The sequence below is a fragment of the Entelurus aequoreus genome, linkage group LG18, assembly GCF_033978785.1.
Source record: "Entelurus aequoreus isolate RoL-2023_Sb linkage group LG18, RoL_Eaeq_v1.1, whole genome shotgun sequence".
In the NCBI taxonomy this organism is placed as follows: domain Eukaryota; kingdom Metazoa; phylum Chordata; class Actinopteri; order Syngnathiformes; family Syngnathidae; genus Entelurus; species Entelurus aequoreus.
Genome location: NC_084748.1, coordinates 44,340,709 through 44,355,500, shown reverse-complemented (window position 1 = coordinate 44,355,500; position 14,792 = coordinate 44,340,709). Strand labels below are relative to the sequence as shown.

At 39.6% G+C, this 14,792-nt stretch overlaps 1 protein-coding gene across 2 annotated transcripts in view; it reads left to right on the top strand.

Annotated features, from left to right (window-relative positions):
• Positions 1–2,885: 2,885 nt before the first annotated feature.
• The window catches only part of polq (polymerase (DNA directed), theta), a 73,890-nt gene continuing 61,983 nt past the window's right edge, over positions 2,886–14,792 (top strand). The window contains exons 1-6 of one of the 2 annotated variants that reach the window (XM_062027211.1): positions 2,886–3,353; positions 3,430–3,499; positions 8,632–8,912; positions 8,984–9,198; positions 11,689–11,865; positions 14,353–14,483. In XM_062027211.1, coding sequence (XP_061883195.1) covers positions 3,283–3,353; positions 3,430–3,499; positions 8,632–8,912; positions 8,984–9,198; positions 11,689–11,865; positions 14,353–14,483 — 945 coding nt within the window. In that variant the 5' untranslated portion in view covers positions 2,886–3,282. Of the gene's footprint in view, positions 3,354–3,429; positions 3,500–6,839; positions 7,121–8,631; positions 8,913–8,983; positions 9,199–11,688; positions 11,866–14,352; positions 14,484–14,792 lie in introns of those variants that run through there. The other variant, XM_062027212.1, reaches the window with a different exon arrangement.

Below are 14,792 nucleotides of genomic sequence, written 5' to 3'. Positions count from 1 at the left end.
AGTTGACAGTAAAAAGTCGTTGTCGCAATTGTTGGATATGAATTAAAACCATAACCAAGCATGCATCACTATAGCACTTGTCTCAAATTAGGTCTACTGTCACAACCTGTCACATCCCGCCGTGACTTATTTTGAGTTTTTCTGTGTTTTCCTGAGTGTAGTGTTTTAGTTCTTGTCTTACGCTCCTATTTTGGTGTTGATTGTCATGTCATGTACGGATGTACTTTGTGGACGCCGTCTGCTCCACACGCTGTAAGTCTTTGCTGTCGTCCAGCATTCTGTTTTTGTTTACATTGTAGCCAGTTCAGTTTTAGTTTCGTTCTGCATAGCTTTCCCTAAGCTTCAATGCCTTTTCTTAGGGGCACTCACCTTTTGTTTATTTTTGGTTTAAGCATCAGACATCTTTTTTACCTGCACACTGCTTCCCGCTGTTTCCGACATCTACAAAGCAATTAGTTACCGGCTGCCACCTACTGATATGGAAGAGTATTACACGGTTACTCTGCCGAGGTCTGGGCAGAACCGACACTCAACAACAACACATCATTTGCAGACTATAATTACTGGTTTGCAAAAAATATTTTTAACCCAAATAGGTGAAATTAGATCATCTCCCACGGCACTCCAGACTGGATCTCGCGGCACACTAGCACAGTGGTTGAAAAACACTGTTCTATTGTTTGATTGATTGAAACTTGTATTATTAGATTGCACAGTACAGTACATATTCCGTACAATTGACCACTAAATGGTAACACCCGAATAAGTTTTTCAACTTGTTTAAGTCAGGGTCCACGTAAATCAATTCATGGTAATATATAATCTAGATCAGTGGTTCTTAACCTTGTTGGAGGTACCGAACCCCACCAGTTTCATATGCGCATTCACCGAACCCGAACCGTAATCATAAAATGATGTTATTATATTAAAGAAATACTAATAAAGATATATTTTACAAACAAAGTTACAGGAATGTACACATGATCCCATGTTTACATCTCATTGTGCAACATGTGTGTTTTAGTGGGAACTAAATGTGATATCTGAAAAGGATACATATTATTTCCAAAGCAGGACCCCCACCCATACATATAATACTAGTACACAGCTCATGAAAAACAATATGTTATAGTCATTGTAACTGGGCCAAAACACTTATATTAGAAAATAATCTCATGGAAATGACTGCTGTCATTTGATTACAATAATAAAACATTGAGCTTGTTATTTAGTCAGGTTTGGGACGGGTGTGCTGCAGGTCTGACGTCGCTCACATGTGCTATACTGAATGCTCAAGGAGTTTTTGCGTTTGCTCACACATATGGAAAATTAGAGGGAACATTGTTTGGGGGTGTTCATAATACGCCGACAGGGAGAAGTTTTTATTTACACGATGAGTCGGGCGTGTCTTGACCTCCGCGTCGGAGGCTCTGCCGAACCCCTGAGGCCAACTCACCGAACCCCTAGGGTTCGATCGAACCCAGGTTAAGAACCACTGATCTAGATAATCTGCTTTATGAATAATCCTTATAGCTCTTTTCTGTAGTTGATACAATCGATCAATTCATGAAAATTATATAATACGCCTCCATATTTAACATTGTTGTATAGGTATTTAAAGGTGAGGGCCGACATCTGGGCAACTGAGCTACATACGGGTTCTTCGAGCCATAGCAACCAGACTGGCGTTGAAAACAAACCGTTGCCATTACTCTTTAACCTGTCGACCTATGCTGGTTAAACCCGTCATTCTGCCTCCAAAATGCCGAAAAACTGTGTTGTTTTTGGTTGTGCTAACCACAACTGGAAACAGGGAAAACAAAGGTTGTATTTTGTTCTGCCAAAGCGTGATAAAAGCCCACAGAGACGAGACAAATGGCTCGCAGCTTTACACCGGGAAAACAAGGACGGTTCTCACTGGAGTCCCCCAAAGTCCTGGGTCGTGTGTTCGGATCACTTCGTTTCTGGTAAATATAAGGAACAAAAATCCACCTTCTTAACCTGGCTATACCGTCCGTGCTAATGTTGTACTTGTTGAATTTGTACCTTATAACGTTCGACAGCTGAAGTTGTTGTTGTACAAAAATAACATGCGGTATATACTATATAGTCTATAGCGTAGCTGGCTATTTTCGAAAACCGGTTTCGTTTAAATTTGCACTTAACAGTTGGGTTTTTAAAAACCAATAAACCCTATAATTTTCATTTTGCCATTTAATCAACTTTTCAAGACAGTTGCAAAATGCTGTCTGCAAGAATTTTCAATACAAAGACATATATTTTGTACATTATTCGCCTGCTGTACTGCGCCTTCATAAGGCTACAACTTACAAGGACCAGGCTACTAGGGGTCAGTCTGCTTTCTTTTGGGGTTTTTTGCCGGACATTCCAGTATTATTTACCCGTAATCTTGGTATTACTTTCCTTATTAGGTTATTTTGCCACCTCCCCCTTCTCTGTTTAAACTCTTCTTTGTTGTACTTAAACAATACATGTAGCCCTCAAATCTCTCAATATTTTATACACTAACACTTGATCTTGTTGTTGATAACTTCCGCGTCTCTTTCTTAGTAGCGCGCAGGCTAAGCTAACTAGCAAGCTAAGCTAAGCCTGAGAAGCTTTAAAGTTCACTGAGACGAGTCTGACGCAAATAATACATTTTCGTTTTTTCACACGATATGCGAATAAGTAAAAATGCGTAAATGAAGGATTTAACGCCGACTTCCAAGCCACAACGCTCGTTAAATGCTTTTTCTGTCAATGCTGTGTTCGCTGTGAGCTGGTTTGTTTTCAACGAATTCCCGGTTGCTAGGGGATTGGTAGGCGGAAGTGACGTAGGTCCGCCCGACAATAACGTACTTGGACTGACATTTGATTTGACCGTCACCTTGTTTGTAGGTAAACGTCAAATAGAATGTGTATATGTCCATATAGTTAATTATTTTAAATTTAAATATGTTGTTTTAAGTTGTTCGTAATGTATCTACGAATTTAAAATGCAAAGATGATATTTTTTGCTACCCAGACACGTTTTTGCGGTGCCGCTATTTCCCGACGGACTGTTTTCTGTGAAGCACCGTCAGCCTTAATGGCGGAATTTTTGATTGTCAAACGAATTTTTTTTACTCTCACCAATGTTAATAGTTCACTGTTCATGTTCTTGACTTTATCCGAGCGTCGTTAGAATAGTTTTATCAACCCGCGACAAGATTCAAGCCGATGTCATGTTAAGTAACGACAACCTCCCAAGAAGACGTTTGTTAAAAGCCGCACATTTACGACATGAGTGCCCCCTGCCATCCTTCGAAAAGGAAAAGCTACATGGGGCAGCACCAGATCAAAAAGAAAACATGGTAAGTTCTCTTCAATAGTCCTGGAATGTAACCATTTGCATCTTTCTTACCAAGTGCCGCACTCCTCATTTAACAGCGACGAGCTAATAGACAAGGTGTCAAAAAAGGCAGACGGATCGGGGACCATAAACACAGGCGTCACAATGGTGAGTTGGACAGTTTTTCACCTTTTGAAGACACACCCTGTCACAGGGCACAGGTATCAAACTTAAGGCCCGGGGACCAGATCTGGCCCGCCACAAATAATCAAAAAAGCACACCTATCTTTTCATACCAAAGTAATGGCTCGTATATCCTGTTAATTGGTTTCAGACATGACCGTGATTAAATAATGTACGCAAAGTAGGAATCCATCCATCCACCTTCTTCCGCTTATCCGAGGTCGGGTCGCGGGGGCAGCAGCCTAAGCAGGGAAGCCCAGACTTTCCTCTCCACAGCCACTTCGTCCAGCTCTTCCCGGGGGATCCCGAGGCGTTCCCAGGCCAGCCGGGAGACATAATCTTCCCAACGTGTCCTGGGTCTTCCCCGTGGCCTTCTACCGGTCGGATGTGCCCTCCCTAGGGAGGCGTTCGGGTGGCATCCTGACCAGATGCCCGAACCACCTCATCTGGCTCCTGTCCATGTGGAGGAGCAGCGGCTTTACTTTGAGCTCCTCCCGGATGGCAGAGCTTCTCACCCTATCTCTAAGGGAGAGCCCCGCCACCCGGCGGAGGAAACTCATTTCGGCCGCTTGTACCCGTGATCTTGTCCTTTCGGTCATAACCCAAAGCTCATGCGTGAGGTGAGGATGGGAACGTAGATCGACCGGTAAATTGAGAGCTTTGCCTTCCGGCTCAGCTCCTTCTTCACCACAACGGATCGATACAGCGTCCGCATTACTGAAGACGCCGCACCGATCCGCCTGTCGATCTCGCGATCCACTCTTCCCTCACTCGTGAACAAGACTCCGAGGTACTTGAACTCCTCCACTTGGGGCAGGGTCTCCTCCCCAACCCGGAGATGGCACTCCACCCTTTTCCGGGCGAGAACCATGGACTCGGACTTGGAGGTGCTGATTCTCATGCCAGTCGCTACACACTCGGCTGCGAACCGATCCAGTGAGAGCTGAAGATCCTGGCCAGATGAAGCCATCAGGACCACATCATCTGCAAAAAGCAGAGACCTAATCCTGCAGCCACCAAACCAGATCCCCTCAACGCCTTGACTGCGCCTAGAAATTCTGTCCATAAAAGTTATGAACAGAATCGGTGACAAAAGGCAGCTCTGGCAGAGTTGGGGCACGATGGCAAAGTAGGAATCATTATGTTCAAAACCCAAAACCAGTGAAGTTGGTATGCTGTGTAATTCATAAATAAAAACAGAATACAATGATTTGCACATCCTTTTCGACTTATATTCAATTGAATAGACTGCAAAGACAAGATATTTAATGTTCCAACTGAGAAATGTAATTTTTTTTTTGCAAATAATCATTAACTTAGATTTTAATGGCAGCAACACATTGCAAATAAGTTGTCACAGGGGCATTTTTACCACTGTGTTACATGGCCTTTCCTTTTAACAACACTCAGTAAATGTTTGGGAACTGAGGAGACACATTTCTGAAGCTTTTCAGGTGGAATTCTTTCCCATTCTTGCTCAACATTCCGGGGTCTCCGTTTTGGTATTTTAGGCTTCATAATGCGCCACACATTTTCAATGGGAGACAGGTCTGGACTACAGGCAGGCCAGTCTAGTACCCGCACTCTTTTACTACGAAGCCACGCTGTTGTAACACGTGGCTTGGCATTGTCTTGCTGAAATAAGCAGGGGCGTCCATGATAACGTTGCTTGGATGGCAACATATGTTGCTCCAAAACCTATATGTACCTTTCAGCATTAATGGTGCCTTCACAGATGTGTAAGTTACCCATGCCTTGGGCACTAATACACCCCCATACCATCACAGATGCTGGCTTTTGAACTTTGCGCCTATAACAATCCGGATGGTTCTCTTCCTCTTTGGTCCGGAGGACACAACGTCCACAGTTTCCAAAAACATTTTGAAATGTGGACTCGTCAGACCACAGAACACGTTTATACTTTGCATCAGTCCATCTTAGATGAGCTCGGGCCCAGCGAAGCCGGCGTCGTCTCTGGGTGTTGTTGATAAATGGCTTTCGCTTTGCATAGTAGAGTTTTAACTTGCACTTACAGATGTAGCGACCAACTGTAGTTACTGACAGTGGTTTTTGAAGTGTTCCTGAGCCCATGTGGTGATATCCTTTACACACCAATGTCGCTTTTTGATGCAGTACCGCCTGAGGGATCGAAGGTCACGGGCATTCAATGTTGGTTTTCAGCCTTGCTGCTTACTTGCAGTGATTTCTCCTGATTCTCTGAACCTTTTGATGATATTACGGACCTTAGATGGTGAAATCCCTAAATAGCTGGTTGCAATAGCTGGTTGAGAAATGTTCTTAAACGATTTGCTCACGGATTTGTTGACAAAGTGGTGACCTTCGCCCTATCCTTGTGTGTGAATGACTGAGCATTTCATGGAAGCTGCTTTTATACTCAATCATGGCACCCACCTGTTCCCAATTAGCCTGTTCTCCTGTGGGATGTTCCAAATAAGTGTTTGATGAGCATTCCTCAACTTTCTCAGTCTTTTTTGCCACTTGTGCCAGCTTTTTTGAAACATGTTGCAGGCATCAAATTCCAAATGAGCTAATATTTGCAATAAATAACAAAGTTTCCAGTTCCAACGTTAAATATCTTGTGTTTGCTGTCCTTTCAACTGAATATAAGTTTAAAAGGATTTGCAAATCATTGTCTTCTGTTTTTATTTACCATTTACACAACATGCCAACTTCACTGGTTTTGTGTTTTGTAAAAATACAATATTTTCATAGCTAGTGTATAACAACACATGTAAAATATGTTTTCAACATTATGAGAGCCCTGTAGACAGGAAATAACACCCTTTAGTTCACCTTTATACTATTTTAAGCCAATATAGCAGAGGTGTCCGCAGAACATTAAACAAATAATATTACTTAAAAAACATTAAAAAGTGGAATAAAAGAGCAAGTAGGTGAATTGTAATAAAAATAAGTTGCAATTTTGACTCTAATAACGTAAAGCTGCCATGCAGGTTTGTTTTTTTCTTTAAAGCTGTCATTGCTCAACAAATCTAAATCAACGGTGTTATGAATTATTGACATATGGACAACTCCTACTACTTCACATCAAAAATTCCACTTTGAAACATTTTTGCCAGGTATAAACTAAGTTTTCTTTGATGAAAATTGCATTAAACAAAAAAAGCATTTAAAAAATAATAAAAACTTATAATCAACCGTCCACACTTTTGACACCCCTGCTATAGATAATAAAAAATTAAATCTAATATGTCTAATGTTAAAAAGCAGAGCCTGGCGACGCATGCGCGTTTATCATAACGCACAGTCTCTGCTTCAGTAAACAATGACGGTGATGACTTCACTGTCAGCAATGCTAACTTGTCAGCCACTTCTCCAAGAGACTCCTTTTGAACACTCCTCGCACATTAACACTTCAAAAGGCACATATTTGTTGACCTGCAAAGTATGTTTTTGGGGTGGAGGAGTCTGGTCGGGTGCTGGTTAGCTTGAAGCTAACAGCTAGCCTGTCTCCATCCTCGAATGATGTCGATCCAGCGGGAGATAAAAGTGAAGTTTCCATGGACTCACAAAGACTAAAACAAGTCATTTACTGGAGACATGGCACAGGATGAAGTTGAAAAGGTTGACTTTACACTCACCTTAGTGTTTACCATGAAGTCTTTCTTTTGACAGCCCCTCGCGCTAAAGTTGTCTGTCTGAGTGCAAACTGAGGCAGTATTTGTGATTGATAAAACTTTCGGCAAATCAAAATTTAAGAAATTGTACCGTAAAGTTCATTACTTTGAAGACGGCCAATAAAAAGTGAAGTGAATTATATTTATATAGCGCTTTTCTCTAGTGACTCAAAGCGCTTTACATAGCTGAACCCAATATCTAAGTTACATTTAAACCAGTGTGGGTGGCACTGGGGGCAGGTGGGTAAAGTGTCTTGCCCAAGGACACGACGGCAGTGACTAGGATGGCGGAAGCGGGGATTGAACCTGCAACCCTCAAGTTGCTGGCACGGCCGCTCTACCTACCGAAAAACGCGATAAACGGGCTTGGCAGATATAAACAAAACACCAGCGAGAAGCGATAATTGATTAAAAAAAAACAAAAAAAAAACAAGCAAACCGGAGTAGGCAGGGTCTGGAAAAAATAAAAACTCTGCGTCCCAGGGACGCGCAGACTTCCAGAAATGCGCGTCCTTTCTGATTTCAATGCGTAAAAAGACACAAAAAGTGTGTTAACACCAACAGTGTACATGTATATACATACATACATGTCTGTATTTATATCTATGTATGTATGTATATTCATGTATGTGTATATATATATATATATATATATATATATTAGGGCTGCAACTAACGATTAATTTGATAATCGATTAATATGTCGATTATTACTTCGATTAATAATCGGATAAAAGAGACAAAGTACATTTCTATCCTTTCCAGTATTTTATTGAAAAAAAAACTGCATACTGGCACCATACTTATTTTGATTATTGTTTCTCAGCTGTTTGTACATGTTGCAGTTTATAAATAAAGGTTTATAAAAAAATAGAATAAATAAATTACAAATAAAAAAAAAAAAAAAATTGCATCTGCGCATGCGCATAGCACAGATCCAACGAATCGATGACTAAATTAATCGCCAACTATTTTTATAATCAATTTTAATTGATTTAATCGATTAGTTGTTGCAGCCCTAATATATATATATATATTATTGTTACTTTACATGCAGTCGGCCTCTGGCAAAAAAATTTTTAGCCCAATTCGACCCCCACGTCAAAACATTTTGACACCCATGATTAACAGTAACACACCATTTAAAAAAAACAACAACCATAAATGTTATGGTTTTAAAAATATCAAGTCAATTGTATTGAGTGTACAGTAATAAAGGAGTGGTACTGTGTTTCCATTTCCAGTAATATGCTGTAAAAACCACCATACATTTTACGGCAAAATGGTGACTAAGCTGCCAGTTTTTGACCGCAAAACCTACAGATTTCTTTTGGCAATTGTATAATAATATCTTGCATTTATTTTCACATATTTTTCACTATTACGAGTGGCCCTCTGAGGGCAGCCGTAACGGCAAGGTGGCCCTGACTGAAAAGGAGTTTGACACCTGTGCTTCAGGGGGTTGTGCTGGGAGAATCTACCCTGGCTCTTGATGAAGAGATACTGCAGGTCATGGAGGCCACAGAGCCTGCATTGAATCCTGCAGCAACCGTCGGCGGCATGGACGCACAGAAACCATCGAAGAGAGCCAACTGCAAAGATCTCGCTCAGCGGCTCCTTTTCGGCGAGGACTGCGAGGAACCACAACAGCCTGTTGGGGGCCTGAAAAGCGACATGACGATACCAGCTTGCGTTGGCAAAGAAACAAAAAATGGCCAACAAGCTGAAATACTCCCCGGGTGAGCCACACTGACATAACCGCTCCTTCCTACTGTCTGCTCTTCATGCTTTCACTGTTTTTATGTTTCAGCATTCACAAGCTTCCAAGAAACCCAGAAGGGAATACGAGTCCGGGTCCTTCTCATGACGTCTCAAGAGACTACATCTTGTTTAGTCCCACACGCGTGGCTGCTGCTATGAAGAGGTCCAAACTGCAGCGGTCGCTGCAGAATCAGTCCGCCTCGGTGCTCACCGTCCCCAGCGGCCTAGAGCTCAGCACGCTCGCTGACACCTTACCTCAGCCAGGTGAAGCAGCACACTATTGGTGTTTTCAGTACAAGGGATAGAGCAGGGGTGTCCAAGGGGCGGCTGATTTTTTTTAACGCCCCGCGGCGCATTCTAAAAATACTATTTTTATTTATTTTTTGTCCTGTCCAGCTTCTCAGGCAAATCATATAGTAGATGTAGATGCCCATATCGGCTGTACAGATTTACTTTACAAAAGAGAAGTGTAGGATACTTTTCTTGTTGCCTTATTTGTATATGACTTAATTAAATGTATTTATATTATCATTTGGTGCAGGAGGGGATAGAAAGAGAAAAAAAGGAAGACAGAGGGGGAAATTGTGGGGACAAGAGGGGGATAAGACAGACAAAAATAACAGCAGCAAACACAACTATAACAACAACAATAGAGCAACATCAGCAAATAGGATATGTACAAATATGATGGTAAAAGTGATAGCAAAGAAGCAGTTAGGGAAATAAATAATACAGAAATGACAATGAGCATTATTACACTACAAATGGAGCAATACAAATACCAATAGAAATAGCGCTATTGATAATTAATAATACCAATTATAACTTTATTATCAACAATACAGTTGTTCAAATGCAACAATACATATACGTAATGATAACTAGAGATACAAAAGAAAGCAGAAAAATGGAGGGGAACAAAGAGAAGCAACATATATTAACCTTGTAGATTGTTATAGTAAGAATAAGTTAAGCTTTGTCAGTGTGCCATGTGTTATCCAGTTTACCCTAGGGTAACAACGTTAATTTATGTTTGATGAAACGTGATTATGTGCATGAGTGTATGTATGTATATGTACTTGTATATGTACATTATGTGTATACGTATGTATGTTTGTACAGGGAATGTATATGTACAGTATGTGTATATGTATGTTTGTACAGTGAATGTATATGTACATGTATGTGTATATGTATGTTTGTGCAGTGAATGTATATGTACATGTATGTGTATATGTATGTTTGTACAGTGAATGTATATATACATGTATGTGTATGTATGTTTGTACAGTGAATGTGCGTGTGGATGTACGAACTTTGAGTATGTAGGTATGTACTGTATTTGTGTATTTACGTGGGAGCGTAGGTACGTATGTATGTTTGTATGTATGTGTGAATAACGGTGTGTATGTGAGTATATGTGTATTTGTATGTACAATATATTTGACTCCGTGTGTGTGGGAGCCAGAGTACGGCCTAAAATACTATTAACAAAACAAAACAAAAAAGTGGAATAAAAGAGTGACAGGTGAAATATAACGAGAAAAAGTTGCACTGTACAAATTATTGACCTATTCAGGGCTCCAACTACTTCACATCAAATATTCCACTTTGAAATATTTTTTGGGGGAAATATTACATATTTGGAAAAAAAGGCAAAAAAACAAACAAAAAAAACATTATAAATATAATAAATATGTATAATAGACAGATGGATATGAAGTTGATTTAGAGATTCAAGTGTTGAAAGTAAAAACAAATAAAAATGCATGACTTATTTTTCACACTTTTATGAGTTGCTCAAAAAATAATAATGAATCAAAATCAACATTGTTACAAATTATTGACCTATTTAAGGCTCCAAATACTTCATATCGAATATTCCACTTTTAACTATTTTTTAAGGAAATATTGCATATTTGAAAGTTTTATTTGAAAAAAGGGAATAAAACAAACAAACAAACAAACAAAAAACCTTAACAAAATAACCAATAATTGACGGATACATCTGAAGTTGATCTAGAAATGTAAGTGTCGAATGTAAAAAATAAAAGTGTATGACTTATTTTTCACACTTTGACTTATTTTTCACACTTTTTCACACGGCGTGGCGAAGTTGGTAGAGTGGCCGTGCCAGCAAACGGAGGGTTGCTGGTTACTGGGGTTCAATCCCCACCTTCTACCATCCTAGTCACGTCCGTTGTGTCCTTGGGCAAGACACTTCACCCCTGCTCCTGATGGGTGCTGGTTAGCGCCTTGCATGGCAGCTCCCGCCATCAGTGTGTGAATGTGTGTGTGAATGAGGAAATACTGTCAAAGCGCTTTGAGTACCTTGAAGGTAGAAAAGCGCTATACAAGTATAACCCATTTATCATTTATTTATTACTTTTATAAGTGAGGCCCTTTTGGGTCCCCAATAATTTTAGTGAGATTTTTTTTAAAACTGTCATTGCTCAAAAATACTGAATCAAAATCAGCTTTGTTACAAATTATTGACCTACTCAAGGCTCCAATTACTTCACATCAAATATTCCACTTTGAAATATTTTTTGGGGGGGAAATATTGCATATTTGAAAGATGTATTTGGAAAAAAAAAAAGACAAAACATTACAAAAATAATAAAAACGTATAATTGACAGATGAATCTGCAGTTGATCTTGAGATGCAAGTGTTGAAAGTAGGGCTGCAACTAATGATTAATTTGATAATCGATTAAGTTATGTGATTATTTCTCTATGTTCTCCGCTGCACAGGCCTGGCTTTGCGCGCTCCCGACGAGCAATCCGACAAGCTTTTACTATCGAATTGGGGCTTGCCCGCTGCAGTGTTGGAGTGCTACCACAAACACAGAGTGACTCACATGTTTGACTGGCAGGCTCAGTGCCTTGCTCAAGGCCGGGTTCTGCAGGGAGGCAACCTGGTCTACTCTGGTAAGAAACTGCATGTATACGGTATCACCCAAAAGTGAGTACACTCCCTTTTAGCGTTTCAGCAACCGTGTTTACTGTATCTTTTCATGGGATACTTCTGTAGAAATGACTTGGATATACTTTTAGAGTAATCTGTGTACAGCTTTTGTAGCTGTACAGTATTACCTTTATTCACGAGCTTAATTGGTTCTGTGATGGAGCTCTTGACTCAAAACACTTAAATCAATATTTCTCATTGGAATCAATTTAAAACGGCTCAATTTCAACATGTCACACGGTTTTTAAAAAGAAAAAGAAGCATTTAGATAAGACATATTAAAACAATGGAATGTACTACTAACAACCACAGTAAGTTATGTAATAATAATGTCAACGTTTACCTTGGAGATTGGAAATCTACGGTATCTCCTTCCAGCTGCTTCTCCGTCCAGCTTTTACATGTTTTCATGGATAAATGTTCACCGTTTAGATATTATTTCAACATTCTTGGCTGGCGTTAAACCCATTCTTGATTGACCAAGTTCTTTCTTGCTCTCTCGCTATAAGCCAGTGTTTCTTAAAGGTGCCATATGTAGTAATGTGGCCAGAAATGGTACTGCAATCCCGGTCAAAATTCCATAGTCCCCTCCCACTCTCCATGACTGAGGTTGCCAGATACGCAATCGAATCCGAATCCTACTCCAAGGAACTTCAAATGGCAATCAAGGCTGTGGGGTTTTTTTGTTTATGCTTCTTGCAAGATGGTTTACTGAGTAATTATGCCACGTTTTACTGATGTCCATCCATCCATTCATTTTCTACCGCTTGTCCCTTTTGGGGTTGCGGGGGGTGCTGCCGATTAGCCAAATGTATTTGTAAAGTTACGCAGCAATATTTTAGTCGGGACACATTGTTGGCATTACCCTGCTAAAATGTCTAGTTTGCCTGCACGGACCACCATCAAAATAATTATCTAATAATATATGTTATATATCGCATAGGCCTACTTTGATGGCAAGTCAAGAGCTTTGTCATGAATAAGTTGAGAATCCTAACGAGGCCTTTTAGATTTACTAAGGTCTGACATGTTTAGTAACTTTACCAGTGGCAGTAGCCAGACGAAGGTGGCGGTGCGTAACTGGCAACATGGATGTGACACACTCACAGACTTTCTAATTGGTCAAACCGTGGAGGGTGGGACATCGAAATGAAAACAATAACAATATTTTGGGGCTGTAAATCTAATTTTGAAATGAGCATATCCCGGCTGAACTACCGTTATCAGTTATAGAGGTATTGGAAAAGAACATGATTTATTAATGCCTTTTGACATCCCAGGGCCATTGAATGATGACTTGACATGAAATTATTACTTATGGCACCTTTAACCATTGCTGGGCCATGAGCGCACCGTAGAGGGCCGGTAAAAAAAGAAATGTTTCTCTGTACTCAGTTGTAATTCACTTGTCCACCACTTGTGGCAGTAATGACAATATCAAACAAACAGAAGAAGTTTGGAGCTGAAGTCTTAGAGAAGTTTTTGAAGCGCAAAAATTATGACCAAATTGGTGAAGCTGTATTTTCATTTGCACTTAAATTTTATTAACCGTTTTGTAGAGGCAGGGATTTGTTTCTCACTTTGTCACCTGGGATAGTGGGTGTGGCTACGTGTGTGTGTGTGCTGAATGAATAACACCTGCACCTGCCTGTGAATCCTTTTTGTTTTGTATAGAGAGAGAGTGAGGTAGGGTGCCGTTAGTTCTGTTGTTCTTTTTCCATCATAGTCTGCTCCATGTAGTCATGCAAATCCATCTGCATGTAATGTATTATTTTTTACTCAAAGGGAAAATAAATCACCCTCAAAACTGCAGTAATGACTTCATGTTGCATTTTGGAAAATAAATCACCCTCAAAACTGCAGTAATGGCTTCATGTTGCATCTTTGCACCCAGCGTGTCAGACAGAGCCCTGCTTTCTACTCTCAATGACTAATTTGTTTCTGATAGTCACACAACACGTTTATTTTAGAAACACATGTCATCATTTATTTATTTTTTAAGTTAGCTAGCATTTGTTTATTTTAGCACAACATAGTTTTTAAATTGTATTAAATAATTTTAATACATTTTGATACATATGTACATTTATTTTTTTTAGTCTATATGATGTTCATTTAAAAAACATATATCATGATTTATTATGTACCGTATTTATTTTAACACTGCATAATTGTATATAAAAAAATTTTTTTTTATCAGTTTTTATGAATCCCCTCTTTTGCAGTATATTTAATTAGTAATTATTTTTTTAATCAGCCTGCCCGAAGCCTTGATAATAATCTTTGTGATTAACGCATGCTCTTCAAGCTGTGCACTGACTACTCTAAAGTTGACCTCCTATACGTACGTACTAAACTGTAAATTGGTCAGGGTGTACTCACTTTTGTGATATGATGTGTCTCTTGAAGGGTAAAAGAGGTTTCTTTTTTTGTTTCTTTGCCATTTTTAGCTCCGACAAGTGCTGGAAAGACTTTGGTGTCGGAGCTGCTGATGCTGAAACGCATCCTAGAGACTAAAAGGAAAGCCTTTTTTATTTTGCCTTTTGTGTCTGTGGCCAAAGAGAAGATGCACTACCTTCAGGTGAGGAAGACGAGCAGGAGATGGATAAATTGATGGCCATGACAGGGGTGTCTAAACTGCGGCCCGGAACTAATTTTTTAACGGCCCGCAGCACATTCTAAAAGTACTATAACAGGCAAAAAAAGAAATATTGCAATGCTGACTCTAATAACCCAAAGCTTTTCTTTGAAAATGATATTTGCTCGGAAAATAAAAATGAATTAAAATTTATGTTATTATAAAATATTGGCCTATTGAAGGCTCCAAATACCAGACATTCTACTTTAAAATATATTTTTAGGGAAAATATTACATATTATTTTGTGTGTT